Here is a 15,794-nt window from a genome sequence, read left to right as displayed (position 1 = left end):
ATTTATTTACGGTTCCTGAGGCGACTCTATGGGGATTCTGATCAATGGCTTTTTCTCATTACCCAGGCTAAAGCAAGGAAGAAAAAAGAAAAAGAATATACACACTCACTTTGCAAGTGACACATTAAGCGCTTAGAGATGAGCCTAGATAACATTATCACTACACGCGTTTGAAGTCACTCATTACAATTGATCGATATCAGCAATCACTATCACTAAGCCCCATTCAAAATCTCCACTTTAAATAATTTCTACAGGCTAGTCGAGTGGTTTAGTAAAACCACCTTAAGGGTAGGTTTTTCTAAAGCGACTGTCAGTTCCCTCGGGAGAAGCAACCTCTTTCTCTCTCTTTTTATTCGGTCATAAACAGCTCGCGCATACACGTGAAGCGGTGGGCGGAGTAAGGCTATGTGACCGTTGTTTGCAGTAGCCAATCAGAGCCGAGCGCGTCTGTGGCTGTATAAATAAACCCAAGCTCCCATCTCGGCTCAGTAAACCAAGCTGGTGTTTTAGGAGAAGAACTTGGAAATATCCTCCGACTTTATCTTTTAAAGACAACAATCTTCCATTCTGACATTACTTTTACGGCGTCTTTGGATATTTTGTCCTAGTTTTTCATCGTAGGCTTCGGATAGTATCTTTATTTTGCCAAAATGCGTCTGATCCAGAACATGTCTACCATTGCGGAGTACCCGAGCGCCGAGTGCCACTCCAGCCGGGTCATCAAGATCGCAGTCATCGGCGGCAGTGGAGTGGGCAAAACCGGTACGTTTGTGCACCTGTTATACAGTGTTTTAAAGATCATGATATTGCACCTAATAATGTAATATTATAAAAAACTATATATTTTTGTAGATTAGTGTTTTAAGCCATATGTATTCAAACCCGTCTTGTTTATTCCTGTGCAGCGTTGGTGGTTCGTTTCCTCACTAAGCGGTTTATTGGTGACTACGAGAGAAACGTTGGTAAGTTTTTTCCCCATCTTTCCAAGACGACTGATTTTAGTAAACATCGTTTAAAATCATTAGTGATGTTGTCAAATTTATTAAAGTCTGCATTGTCGCATTACAGGCAACCTGTACAACAGAGAAGTGCAGATAAACGGAGAACAAGTGGCCATTCAAGTTCAGGACACACCTGGAGTTGAAGTAAGTTTACAGGAACAGTCGTTGCTCATGCGACTTTTTTGTCACATTTGTTACCGTTATATATGTGCTCTGGGAGCATCTTTCTCACGCTGCTTCTTCACGGGTGAGAAGTGTAAAAAAGAGCGCATACCTTCGCCTTTTGTGTTTTTAGCGCCTCTTTTGTTTCTCCGGGTTTGTGTTTAACACTTGGGGTTAAATGGCCAGCGGGACGCCTGCTTTTGCACTCATATATGGGGGCAGCGTTTTTCATGTACTGCAGCTTGGGAAAGTTTGACTTATTTCAGCGAATCGGTTCTATCGAACAGTTCATTCCATAGAACAAGATTTAGCGATTAGTTACGCTTTCGCGTGGCATATTACAAGCTCCAAAGCGTGAACATAAAGTGGCTATTTAGTGTTATGTTTTCAAGAAGATATCTTTTCATAAAAAAGATTTTGCATGGTTTAATAAAAAGACCAACTCTTTAAGCCAATTCAGATTGAGTATCGAACGAATCGTTAAAATCGTTCTGTGAGGCGGTTCAATAAAAAGATCCGACTCCAAAAAACGATTCGCTGCAGCGCCGTGGGATATTTGTAGCAGCGGTTGGGAGGTTTTGCTTCTTCAGCAGGGCTCAGCAAGTTTAGGGATGTGAATAAGCAGTTCCGAAAATTTACAGTAGACCAGCCCATCTAAATTATCCCTCTGCTTTCAAAATTAGAGAATGGTTTTTAATTCAATTACAGGCCACTTCTTTCAAGATGTCTTTAGTCAGATATTTTAGTGCCAAGTTTGGCATGCAAGGCTCATTTCCTAAAGCAGGCAGTCGTCCAAAACCACATAATGCCTTTTCTATTCGGACAAGGGTGAAACGCTCTGTAAGTCTAGCCTGCTAAATCTCCTGGTTTTGTGTAACGACAGTCACAGCCGATAGCAAATGATACTTTTCCAGCTTCTCAGTCAGCATTGCTGTACACTTCATCACCCACAGAGCTCACACTATTCAGTAATAGAAGAAAATGTGTAGACTAACCAAACGTGTTGCATAACTGACAAATGTCTGTATTTTTTTCTTCAGGTGAGCACTAATGGATTGAGCTGCACTGACCAGGTATCTCGCTTCATTCAGTGGGCGGATGCTGTAGTTATGGTGTATTCCGTTACTGACTGCCGAAGCTTTGATCTCATTGGTCAGCTCCACCAGCTTGTTACCCGCACACATACGGATAGGTCCTTGCCAATCATCCTGGTGGCCAATAAAGCTGATCTCCTCCACGTAAGGCATGTGGATGCTCAAGAAGGTCCCCTTTTGGCTTCAGCGCTGGGTTGCTCCTTCTACGAGGTATCCGCCAGCGAGGACTACAGCCAGGTCCACGGTGCCTTCCACAGACTGTGTGTAGATCTGGCCAAGCAGCATCCTCAGACCCCTGTCAATGCAGCTACATCTGTAACAGAGAAGAAAAGATCTCCCCTCATCCCTCGGCCCAAGTCCCCCAACATGCAGGACCTGAAGAGGCGCTTCAAACAGGTGCTGTCCGCCAAGGTCCGGACTGTCACTTCTGTGTGAAGATGGTTCGAATACCAGCAGGAGAAGTGGAAAAAAGTACAGGATTAGAGAGGAAGCTCTAAGCAGAGGAGAAGATCTCTCTGAATTTATAGGTCTCGCTCTTTGAAAATTCCTGAGATCTGTTGATGATCAGAAAACTGGTTCCAAACAGAGGCCCCTGAAAGTAGACCTAGACTAGGCGTCTTGGTTGCTAAAAAACACACAAGCAGAGTTTGGTGAAGTCTTACATTTTCACTTGACCCTCCTAGTGCTGGTGGACGCTTGTGTTGCTGTCACTTATATCCATGTGGACACATAGACGGATTCTGGGAGACGTGGTCATAGCACCTTAAAGAGGGACAGTGCAAAGACAGAATGAATGAGTGGAACTTACGGAAACACATAAGAAAAACTATTATTAACACTCTGCCTTACCTGTGAACCTTAAAGACATGTTCTCTTGGCAACAGAGATGGTGGAGGCAACAAAACACTATTTTAAGAATTGGTTTTCTGAAAGGAATGGGAGAGATTGAGTTTTTTGTTCCTTCTTGTGGTCAGGGCTTTTACAGTCTGAATGCAGGCATTGTTAAAGGACAAGGCACTCAAGCTATGCGTTTGAAAAGAGTGTGTGTCTGTGTATCTTTTACAGTCCTTCTCTTGTGTACAAGGCCAGAATATTTCTCCTGGTTTTGTGTAACTGTGCATTGTGCCACTTTTCTATAGTGGAGTAGAAGAGATTTTTCTTGTGTAATGCACTTTAAAAAAGGCCAAAAGGGCTAAAGCTCAGAGTTATTTATTTATGTTATTTGATTGTGATTGGAAATAAAGAGTTGTTTTTACACAAAAAATATTGTGTCTGAATGTTTAAGCACACTGTCAAACCAATCATTTCATACAGTTGTCAACTCATTCATCCTGTTTAAACTGACCTTTAAATGTAAAGTTTCAACATTTAGTGGAATTTTGTTTAATGGAGTCTTGAGAGATCAGACTCACTTACAAGTGTATACTACTGTTTAAAATGTAACCACCATTTTCATATTAAAATAAATTAGTTTTATTCAGCAAGAATGCATTAAAATGATCAAAAGTTACATTAAAGATTTACTTAGCTATACTTTGAGGAATAGGAATGTTTTACTGACAAAATGTCTCTTTATAATCATTCCAAACTTTCAAATGGTTAAGGTTAGATTTATCTTTGGTAAATAGTTTTTATACTTAGCTTTGTTATATAAAAACATCAGAGGTCTATAGTATGCCTCTTTATAGATGGCTAAAAATGTGTGCGTAAGAGAAAGTGAAGGCAGAACAGAAAGTGCTGCTCTAAAGGACATCGCCACCCTTTTTGACCTCTGCCCTCTTCCCATCTGTCACTTCTCCAACAGCACTGAAGTGAGTGAAGGATGAAGAGGGAAGCTCCTGTGAGAATCAACACATGACTGATTGTAAGAACTGAACTGGAGACCATGCTGTATCTGCCAACAGCATGAAAAAACCAAGCGAATGTGACTGTAGAAATGTATACGCTGCACTGCATAAAACATAACATTTTTTATTTTTATTTTTTGCAAAAATAAACTACACACATGAGCATAGGGCCAACCATTAAGATTTTATTTAAAGGGAAAAAATGGAGGGACCAAGGGAAATTGGTCATATACAACAAAATGTGAAAGTATTGGAATGGGATATTGTGGTATCTATAAGGAACAGAAGCATGCTCTGTATATTCCTTAAACCTTTTTAAATGCGTGATACCTCTGAAAAGGCAAACATTGTTGGAAAGAATCGATTCAACAGTCAGAAGTGTGTATGTCCAGTCCCTTCACACTCCAATGTCAGGTTTGAGTCTGTCAATGCTGAAGAGTAAGTGAGGGACATCGGAAGGTCTCAGCAGTCTAGTGGACATTACGACTACCTGAGAAATTACAAAAGAAACTGATTAGATAGTTCTCTCTCTCTCTCTGTCTCTCTCTCTCACACACACACACACACACACACACACATCAAACTGAGAGAAATGGCTAAAAAAACAAACAAAAAACTAAATTTAAACTAAGTCCGTGTGTCCAGCAAAGCACTTTTAGCCAGCTAAAATGCCAGGTGCTTTGCTGAAAATGCTCCTGCGGTGCAGCTTTTTTTCAGTTGAAACGCTTTGGTTGCTATAATATGGAATGTCCGCAGAAGTAACATGGCAGACAAATCATAAATTAAATGTTGCAAACATGTTTTATCATATCAATATTCATAGAAATCCGGGAATCCCATCTGGTACAGACATGAATACTCAGAGACAAGAAATATTGACTTCTCCTCAGGTGATATTTGCCCCGCCCCTCCTCCTCTGTGATTGGACGGCTGACTAAAAAGTGACAGCGATGAGCGCTGCATTTTACCCAAAGTTGAACATTCTTCAACTCTCAGTGTTAAGAAACAAACGCTGAGCGCTGAAATAAACTCTCAGCACTTCATCACGCGGTGCGTCGCGGTGCTGCCATTGAATTGAATTGAATTGAAAATGATATGCTAGGGTAAGGAAAAAGATTATGTGGACACATGGCTTAAACCTCGTAAGACTTAAAAGCAAATCAAACCAAAATACTAAACAAAACTAACAAAAAGAAAACAAAAAACAAAGCCTTGACAGCAAAAACTCTATAGGGCAGCTCTTAGAAAGGCTTAAGAGCAAATCATTGTTAGTTGTTTTACATTTCTTTCGACTAGTCTCTTCCTTTCTATATGGCCGATGTTTTGGTCATAATAATACACAAAGTAGAGCAGACTAGATGCAACAGTCAAAAGTCTGGGTAGGCAAGATTATTAGCTTGCGTGTTATTAGCCAGGACTTGAAGATGAATAGGGCAGCATATTACTGCACCTGCTGACGCATGTGCTGAGGTAAATACATGCTTTGTATTCTCTGATAGAAAGATGAAGATCATTTGGCTTGTCTGAGAACATTTAGAAAATCACTTCAAAAGGGCTTTACAGAACCTCTCTACATGTCTCTCCCCTGGCCGTCTTGATAGTCCAGTTTGGTGCACCTTCATTTTGTAGATGACACTCTAAACTCCCATCTGTTTGTCTCTGTCACACACTAGCGCAGCTGTGGCTTTGGGTCAGGCTATGTGTGGGCTTTCTATTCAAAGGGTCCACTCTGTGCTTTCATTATGTTTGATTTATTCATGACATGAAACTTTGATCAGCAAAACCCCTTTTAGTCTGACTCGACCCAGTTACATCTCTATTCATTTAGGCACACGCACTCCAATCATATCTGAATAAATGATACAGAAAAAACCAGAGAGCCACAGAGAAAAACAGAGGGAGAAAGAGAGAGGTGGGGTACTTTAATTTAAAATAGAAATGTTTTGTTACATAAGTTTTAACTTTTTTTTTATTTTTTTGGAATTTTTGTTAATTTTTTTTAAAATTGTTTTGTTGAAAGGATTAAGGATTTTAAAAGGAGTAATTTTTGAAAGGGGTGTGATGTCCTACCTGAGTGCCTGACTTATGGGTGGAGACAACTTCACGAATGAGGCGGAGCTCTGATGGTGTGACTCCACCCACCAGGAAGAGAAACAAGAGTGGATGATCACTTGGGTGGGGTCGGGTGACCTGCAGGGGGAAAAAACACCCATCAAAAGGAGATAATCAGGGAACAGAAACTAACCAATAACCCCAGTTTCACTTTGTTTGTTTTCAGCTGCAGATTTAATTAAGCTGTGGATTTGCAAATCAGTAAATTTGCATATCTTCAACTAATATAAACAGTGATTGCTTGGTATAAAATTTCAGGGTTCAATTTGCATAAAGAGGTTAAAGATATTTGGAATTAGCATACAAAGAATCATTTATCATACCCTCTATATTTAAATTCCATTTGAGGTTGACTGGTCTATCTAGTCTTTTTTCAAATGTATGTTTTATGTCTAAAATGGGATGATGTCTCAGAAAGGATTTTGGCAGTGTGCTGTGCTATAGAGTGTGAGACTGTCAGCACAGTGAAAATTTTCTGTGAAACTGTTTCTCTAAATTCATCTCTTTGAAAGCACTGCAGTGACAGCCATCAAAACACTGGTTTTGTAACACATTTACTGCTTTCAACAATTCGATTCATGACAGCTACTCTCAGGAACAGCCTACTGTGAGCAATGTCCCAAAAATAAAACAAAACAAAACAAAAAACGCCTGTTTATTTAAAGAATATCCATCAGTGATGTGTGTGTATGTATGTATGTATATATATATATATATATATATATATATATATATATATATATATATATATTATTATTGGTTTTATGTACAGTACATGTGCAGATGAAATGAAATAAAAGTAGCCCATGTATTAGTTGACTATCTGTCAGTGACCCTATTTAAAAAAAATAAAAAAATTAATTGCTCTATGTACATGTGCAGATGGAGGTTTGTGGTTGTGTGCCTTGTCTCCCAAAGCTATTTTTTTTTAGCATCTAACACTATGATTGCTGCATTTTAAGATGGCATGTCAAGTGAAAAATAGATTAGACATTGTGTTCTAACCCATTCTTTTACCTGCTGTTAAGGTTTTTTTTTTTCTTAAATGTGTCTTATGTCAATGTCCCCTAAGAAACATGAGATGACAGTAATCCATTGTAATTACACGGGGCTTTCCTTAGTTAGACAAGTCAATTATACAGTTCTGCACATCCCTGGTAAATTTATGTATGTATTGTGTAATTTAGAGTTCAGCTGGAGGCCTAGGTCAAGACTAAACACCCCTACAATCACAGCAGGAGCACAATATTCAGAAAACACACACACACAGAACCGGGACACACTTTTATATGGACACAAGCACGCTGTTGCATACACGCGGATGCTCTGCTTGAGTCACTCAGGCACATGTGGTGCTACATGGGGGGTGCTGCTGTATGTGAATGGTCAGGTGGACCAACATGCTGCTGGCCTTTCGACTGGCTGAAAGAAAAAGCCAGTCATGAATAATAATCAGGCAATTACGGGATGCACATCCAGGATGGTGAATTTCAGGAGTGGGGCTGTGCTGCCACGTGCAACTCTGGACCCTAAAACCCGCATGGACAAACATGTGTGATATACACAGAGACAGAAGGATGAATAGATTTAAAATAAAAGCATTTGATAGGATGTTCTTTGGTAAAGTAAACAAGCTTGACTGGCACACGTGAATGAAAGAGAGGTTTCTTTATAAATGTTTGCACAGACAAGATAAAGAGAGACCTTGTTAATTCTTGGAGGATTCTTCAACCTTTCATATGCACATGTGTGTAAAAGATTCATGAACAGCTTTTATTACTTTGTACTGTTATCTGAGGTCCACTTATAATGTTATCAAGATTTTTACATCACTACGATCGGCTAACAGTTGTGTATGTTTGACAGCCTACATCCTTCATAGATGGTTGCTGTGGTTAAAAATGCATAAATACTCAGTACATATCAAACAATCTGTAAAAGCAGACAAAGCAATAGGTGACCATGTAATAAAAACAGTTACACACACTTGTGTGGTGCGACATTACTGTCAGATCCAATATAGTCGAACAGGATAATTTTTTAGTTTCAAAACTCTTTGTCAAATTGTGCTTTGTTTGCAAACTAATCCACGGTAAAATGAACAAAGGACCAAGTTTTTACTGACGTGGTCTGGATCTTCATTAAAAATAAAGTTCATTCACTCTTTCCTAATGTTGGGATCAGAAGGAAGGCAATGGAAAGACTTTTCCATAACTTAGCACTCTGCACAGGGTCTGTTGTCTTCGGAGCCATTATCATTTTGTTTCTGCTTTTGCCTCTCTGTCTTATTTACACTACATGCATGTTGGCGGCGCCTAAACAGGCAGTGATGTAGAAGCAGGGGCTGATCTTCTGTCGGAGGCATTGTTTTTAGACTATTACGTCTATTAAAGTGGCACATTCCACAAGCTGTCCTTTTGGCAGATTGGCTTCAATATAAGCTGTTTTTATAATAACAACAAACTTACAGGATGTTTTTATAATACAATGACCTTTATATGTCAAAAGATGAAGGGAATTTTGATTTCTTGGTTCATGACCCCTTTAAATGGATGACACCATCTTGCAAATCAACTGAAGAGTATGTTCAGCCATGTGTGCTGCACACAATTGTGTTATTTGGCAATATCATACATGTGTTATCAGGTAATACGTACAACACACTTGCAAAGTGAATAACAACAGCATGGAAATACAAGGATGGCCTCACACATGTATCCCAGAGGGGGCAAGCACACAGCAGGCCATGTGTATCAGTATAAACGTGTCTGCACATATTTTAGAGAGAACAAAGAGAGCAAGAGGATGATTTTCAGGGGGAAACATCTTCTGATTAACATATTATTAATCATACAAATGAAGTCACATACCCCCTACAGTACACACATTTATAAAAATTAAATAATGCACACAGTGACACAGAATGTTCACAGACTTCCAAAGGGATGAATGGACAGAAAGAAGATGCTTAAAAATCAAGTCATGTCAATTTTATTTGTATTGTGCTTTTCACAATACACCATCTCCATCCTCTTTCATTTATCACTCTGACCTCATTCCTTCCTTTATATGACAATCTCTGTTCAGAACAAATTTATCTCTCCAACACATTCCATCTTATATTGCTGGTATACATATACAGACAGTGATCCAGACAGAGCTTTAAATATAAGCACATATTCAGTACATTCACTCACACAAGCACACTTTTTTAGGTGTGTAATGTGCGAGTTAGCAGTTCTGAATGATTTGGTGCTTTAAGAGTACTGGACATTATAATAACTGATTAAATAAAGAGGGATCCTGTTAGATATCCTGTTAATGTGCACCCCCCTTTTGAAACCAAACCCAAGCAATGGCAAACTACACTAAAGTTGATATCATGAAGCCTTTGGACTACAAGCATAATTGTGGTCTCATTTAATAGTATAAATTTGGTATTTTGCTGTCATCCAATCAGAATCATCCAATAAATCTCTAGGTTTTATGGAATATTTTTCAAGACCATGCCATGTGGGATTTTATATTTAGAGGAGACTCCAAAATGCTAACTGATGTTTTATTCATATTTTTTAAGATTTTTAAGCATCCATTCAGTCCACCTGCCGATTTATTTTCTCTCTCCCTGAACACATTCACATCTCATCAATCGGGATGACTTATGATGATTATGATTCTTTTGTCTTATTGTATTATATATAATAACTTTCTATCCACACTGTTTTAATCCAGTATTTATTTGATCAAACTTCTCACTGCACCTTCTTTGCCTTTATATCATATGCCCTTCATAAAAAAATCATTCCAATCATCTTACGTGGATTCACATTTCAAAATCAGCCATAACATATAATCATTTCTGGCAACAAGTGAATAAGAACTAGCTAGCATAGCATGAAACCACAACAATTTACGAGATTAATATATTTTTGTTCTAAACTCACTACATAACGTCAATTTAGTGTTTAAAATAACTTTTTTGATCTGATTGTCGCAACTGTGTGTTTACTGTCTTCGTGTGACAGTCAAAATGTATATAGTTGGATGCTTTTGTCCATATAAGGGATTTCTTGGAACTCAAACTAACCCATCCTTTAGCAAAACACACACCCAGCAACACCGAACTGTTAATAAAACTTACTAGATGAGATGAACTGTGTCACTGTGTGTATTCAGATTGTATTTGCTTGGGAATATGTGGATAATTGCTTAAAAGGGAGGTGAGTGTGAGTTACCTTCATGAACATGCTGAAGCCAGTCTTAAGAAGGTCAGTGAGTCCCCCCGACATGTGCTCTACATCAGGGCATTCACGTCTGTCTGGGTGGAAGATCTCTTCTAGCACCTGCTTAAGCAATGGCCGGTATGTTGCCTATACACAGCAACAACAAAAAAACAACAGCTTATTGCATGTGTGTCAGATAAAATTCCTGGATAAGCATACAATTTGAGGAATTATATAAAAGAAAACACAAGAAGAAAAGCTTGTTCTCCCACTCACAAACACTTTTCAGGTACCCTGCAGCATATGTTGATTTTAAATTGGCCTTTTAGTATGCAAAAAGCGCAATATTTCTTTTACAAGAAAAAGCCTGATTCAAGAGAACCCCAAGAGGTACATATTTACAACTGTAAGTGATAAAAAAATGATGATGAGCGAAGAACAACGAGACAAAAGTGCAACTGAGCATATAAGCCATCATTCAAAGTGACAAACAAGAAGACACATTTAAAATAGACTTGCTAAACACTATTTTCTTCTCAGAGCAATGTGTCCAAGAAAACAAGCAATCACCCAGTAATGAACCTTGAGGTACACCAAAGTTGTAAAAGATTATGCTGAATCAGTTGATATGACTATCTTGACAGAAGGGATCGGGTGTAATAATAAAAACAATGGCCTACAGTAAACTGAGCTCTCAACTTAGCATTTGTGTTTTGAATGTTTATAATTAACTTATTTTGACAAAAAAAAGCAAAACAGCATTCAAAACAAAATCCATGCTAACTTGTTATTTTTCTCTGTTTGGTGAAACCCATAACCATTCACAAGTAATTTACTTTGCTAGAAAAAGAACATAACAAGATGATACAAAGAAACAGGTATAATAATGTGGGCAGCCGTTCTGGAAAAATTAAAAATTATATTTTCCATTTTCAATTATGTTTTTCCCATCTTGGTGTTCCTGTAATGTTCTGTTTGCTGTGTGGTGATTGAGTGTAGGAGCTGGTTTAAAAGTAAGGGTTGTTTAGGACAGTTATTATCTGCGACAGATACATCAGCGGGAGCCAGTAAAACTGGAGATTCAGTAACATGATGATTCATGGTTTCCCTGAATATAAACTCACAGCCCCGGGCCACTTCAATCCACCCCTACTGTTTAACTTACATTGACACTGCACTGAAATAGTGCCATTGTTGGGTTCAACACGGACTTAACCTGTTTGGGTGTTGTGAAAATATGTGTTACAAAAAGGTGGTGAATACACGTGTTCGTATGTGAATATATGCGAGTGTATGAGTGAGTTTAAAAGGGAACAAAGCAGGCAGCTCTCCTGAGCCTACAATGTGTTTTCCTAGGGCTGTCAACTGATTCAGTGTTTTAATAGAATTCACTACATGATATGCTGATTACCTAACTGAATAATTCACAATATTTAATAAATTAATTTTTTTCTGGAAAAAGATCCCAATTGAAAATGTGGCAGAGGAGTAAAACACTGAATAGACATCACAAAAAGTAACTTTAGGTAGTCTATATATATATATATATATATATATATATATATATATATATATATATATATATATATATATATACTATATATATATATATATATTTTTTTTTTTTTTTTTATATATACATATTAGTGAATATAAGTCTGGTCATTTTACTAAAACTAAAACCATTAAAATACATTTTGGTTAATTAAAATGACTGAAATAAAATAAAATATATGAAATTTGAACATTTTATTTCAGCTAGCTGCCAAGGAAACATTTCTCACTTTCATTTATTTAACCTTGATGTACTAAAATAACTAAAACTGAAATAAAAATGAATAAAAACAATGTTCATATATTAAAATAAAATGAAAAAAAAAATAAAATGAATAAAACTATAACAAAATTGAAAAAGAAAATATAAAATTAAAAACAAATTCAAACTATTATTAAAATCTATAATATCATCTCAATAATACTTAAATAAACACTGGTGTCAAGTTCAACTTAGAAAAGCACACTATTAAATGTGTTAACTTTTTAAAACAATTCCTTTTTGTCCAGAATGAATATGTTAAATTGACACCCCTATAGCTTTTGAATGCCAGCACAGACATTGGAGAGTTTACAAATGAAATACTTCAGCATTCCAGAAGGTTGACATGACCTAACCTGCTCAACCTCACACATCCAGATGCAGATTTCCAGTAATCACACACACACACACACACACACACACACACACACACACACACACACACACACACACACACACACACACACACACACACACACACACACACACACACACACACACACCTCTCAGGTGTGTGTTAATTTCATAAATCTTTCCCTGAAATCTGCGCTTGGGGCTAGAGATTTCATACCTGGCCATGATGTCATGATGTCTCCCCCGCACAGAGACACACCTCTATTAATGTGCTGTCTTGAGTCTGTCTTGCAGGTTTCAGCATCTTCTAAACTCAGACGTGACTCAGCAACCTACCTCTCCCACATGTGTGTACCTGTGGAAACAGCTCTTCCTGGCATCTCTGAAGGAGTTGGTTAACAATCTCTATCACAATTCTGCTTTCACCATTGGTGAGTGTTGAAACTCATGTGATGAAGCCATTTTTTACCAGCCCCGCTTACTCTGTCTGGATGTATTCATATAAGGGCAGATATGAAGGAAGACACTTTGTATATTAATAGGAGCATACAGATGATAAATTAATTAACATTTGGCCAACAGACGAGGAACAGAAAACAACACAGAATAAGCACACGTGTACCATCATTCACAATATGCAATCTGAATGAAAAACACTCACACCCAGTGTATATGCACTTTGTCACGTTTAGTCATCTAATGAGTCATTTCCGAACCCACAACCACCATTATTACACACACAAAACAATTTAATGAATTGCATTCATGACAACACAAAATAATAATTTGCCTTTCCAGGTCACAGTGACACGCCTGTAAAATGTTGCTCAACAGATGAACATAAATGAGGTGCTGAGGGGGAGATAAGCTATACTGAGTCAGTCTCTCAAGCTCAATGTATGTAAATAAACCGTAAACAAACAAAGAAAATCTCATTAATTAGGGGTGATTAATTATAAAAAGAATCTAGAAAATAAATTATTATTGTTTCCCAACTCATACACAAAATTCTGCAATAAGAAATTTAAATCTCAGCAAAGTATCTGAGTATATAATGATATTTATGAGATTAAAATGTATGATTCATCAATATACAGTTGAAATATGCAAAACTCTTCCCTACACACTCTTAATATATTTGCTCAAGGTCAGATATTTTTCAAACATAAAAATATGATTTCATGAATTACACAGACTTCAATATGTTGAAAATATCTGAACCGGTTTTACCTTTGCATGTCTTTTTTTAATGTATTAATATTATCACTAATCAATACATGTAACTGGGACCTTCACAAAAAACAAACAAACAAACAAATGTAACAAATACTGTCAAATTTGCTGCAATGTGTACACTACAGTTCTAAAATTTGGAATTCAAAAGTTTGTTTTTGAAAGCAGTGTCTCATGCTCACTAAAGCTGCATTTATTTGATCACATTAACACAAATACCATTATAAAATATTATTACAACTTAATAGAACTGTTTTAATATATTTTAGAATTATTATATTTTATTCACTGGTTTTGTCACCAAAACTGTGGTCTACTGAGCCTCCAAAAATAACATGAACCCATTGCTTAGATAAAATAGCCTTAGTATCAGTCACATTATCAGTAACATCCAAAGTTAGATCATACCTCTAAAAATCTAAATGTGTTAGATAAAAGATTACTCAGTATGCTAAACTAGTATGCTAAAAAAAAAGAAAACACAAAAAAGCATATCAAAAAGGCTTATTATTCTTGATTTGAGTGACTCGTGGGTTTTCCTAGAGTGTACCGGTGCCTAACAGGTGGATTATGGGTAGTTTTGAGAGAAAGGCCAGCAGTCAGTGTTTTTTAAAAACCTGTCCTTGCTGCTCTGACCAAGACAGAATTCTGGAATGTCTGGGAGAATCTGAGTCTTACAGCAATATTTTTCTTTGCATTTTACAAGAAGTACAAGAAGTACACAAGTTCAAGTACACAGAAGTACATGTGTTTTGGTGTAAATATTGCCAACTAGATGTCAGCGTTTTAATGTTAATGTGAGTCTTTGTGCATGTGAGTTTATCACTGCCAATTCTGTGTCTTAGTACATATTATTTTTGGGGGAAGTCGTGGCCTAATGGTTAGAGTGTTGGACTTGCAATCCAAGGGTTGCAAGTTTGAGTCTCGGGCCGGCAGGAATTGTAGGTGGGGGGAGTGAATGTACAGCACTCTCTCCACCTTCATTACCATGACTGAGGTGCCCTTGAGCAAGGCACCGAACCCCCAACTGCTCCCCGGGCGCCGCGGCATAAATGGCTGCCCACTGCTCCGGGTGTGTGTTCACGGTGTGTGTGTGTTCACTGCTGTGTGTGAGCACTTTGGATGGGTTACAAGCAGAGCACGAATTCCGAGTATGGGTCACCATACTTGGCTGTATGTCACGTCACTTTCACTTTCACTTTTAAGAACGTAATGTTAGCTCTTTACACAGAACACAGAAATCTGACCTCAAGTGAAAAGTAACACATTAAAAGATGATGTATCACTGCTCCTTCTCTTTCAGCTTTTCTTTACTGTCATGCAAATGTTCCATCAAAATATTTCTGATCTAGAAAGATGAAAGGAGCAGTTGAGACAACTATCTGACACTAAAATTAACAAAAGTCTAGGGTCAGTAAGATTTTTATTTAAAGAAATAAAGCTTTTATTCAGAATTGATTCTTTAATTTTTTATTTAGTGACAGTTAATAAATTTATAATGTTACTGAAGATCTATATTTTAAATAAATGCTGTTCTTCTGAACTTTCAATTCATCAAAGAATCTTGACAAATGTATCAACAAAAATATTAAGCAGCACAACTGTTTTCAACATTGATAATAATGTTTCAAAATGTGAAAATGTTTCAAATCAGCATTTTAGAAGGATCATGTGACACTGAAGACTGGAGTAATGACTGCCGCACCTATTTTATAGAGAAAACGGCGGTTAAATTGTAATAAAATTTCACAATATTACTGTTTTACTGTATTTTTGATCAAATAAAGGCAGCTTTGGTGTATAAGAGACTTTTTTGAACAGTAGTGTAACATAGTGAAGACCGACAGGGAACTACTGAGGAGCGAGAGGTGGAAAAAGATTGAGAAACAACAAAAATGCCCCTACAATAACTTAATGCATATGCACAGATGTAAAGGGAGACCAAATCT

At 37.3% G+C, this 15,794-nt stretch overlaps 1 protein-coding gene and 1 pseudogene across 1 annotated transcript; one reads left to right on the top strand and one right to left on the bottom strand.

The window, feature by feature from the left end:
• The first annotated feature begins 345 nt into the window (after positions 1-345).
• Positions 346-3,517, top strand: LOC109112714 (ras-like protein family member 11B). Its single transcript, XM_019125621.2, has 4 exons — positions 346-765; positions 909-965; positions 1,072-1,148; positions 2,207-3,517. Exons 1-4 carry the CDS (start codon positions 654-656, stop codon positions 2,693-2,695), a joined length of 735 nt encoding a protein of 244 aa, XP_018981166.2. The 5' UTR covers positions 346-653; the 3' UTR covers positions 2,696-3,517.
• Positions 3,518-4,280: 763 nt separating this feature from the next.
• The window catches only part of LOC109113153, a 108,422-nt pseudogene continuing 96,908 nt past the window's right edge, over positions 4,281-15,794 (bottom strand).

The sequence above is a fragment of the Cyprinus carpio genome, unplaced genomic scaffold (genome assembly GCF_018340385.1).
Source record: "Cyprinus carpio isolate SPL01 unplaced genomic scaffold, ASM1834038v1 S000006753, whole genome shotgun sequence".
In the NCBI taxonomy this organism is placed as follows: Eukaryota; Metazoa; Chordata; class Actinopteri; order Cypriniformes; family Cyprinidae; genus Cyprinus; species Cyprinus carpio.
Note: the sequence above shows the minus strand (reverse complement) of the source record. Positions and strands in the feature narration are given on the sequence as shown.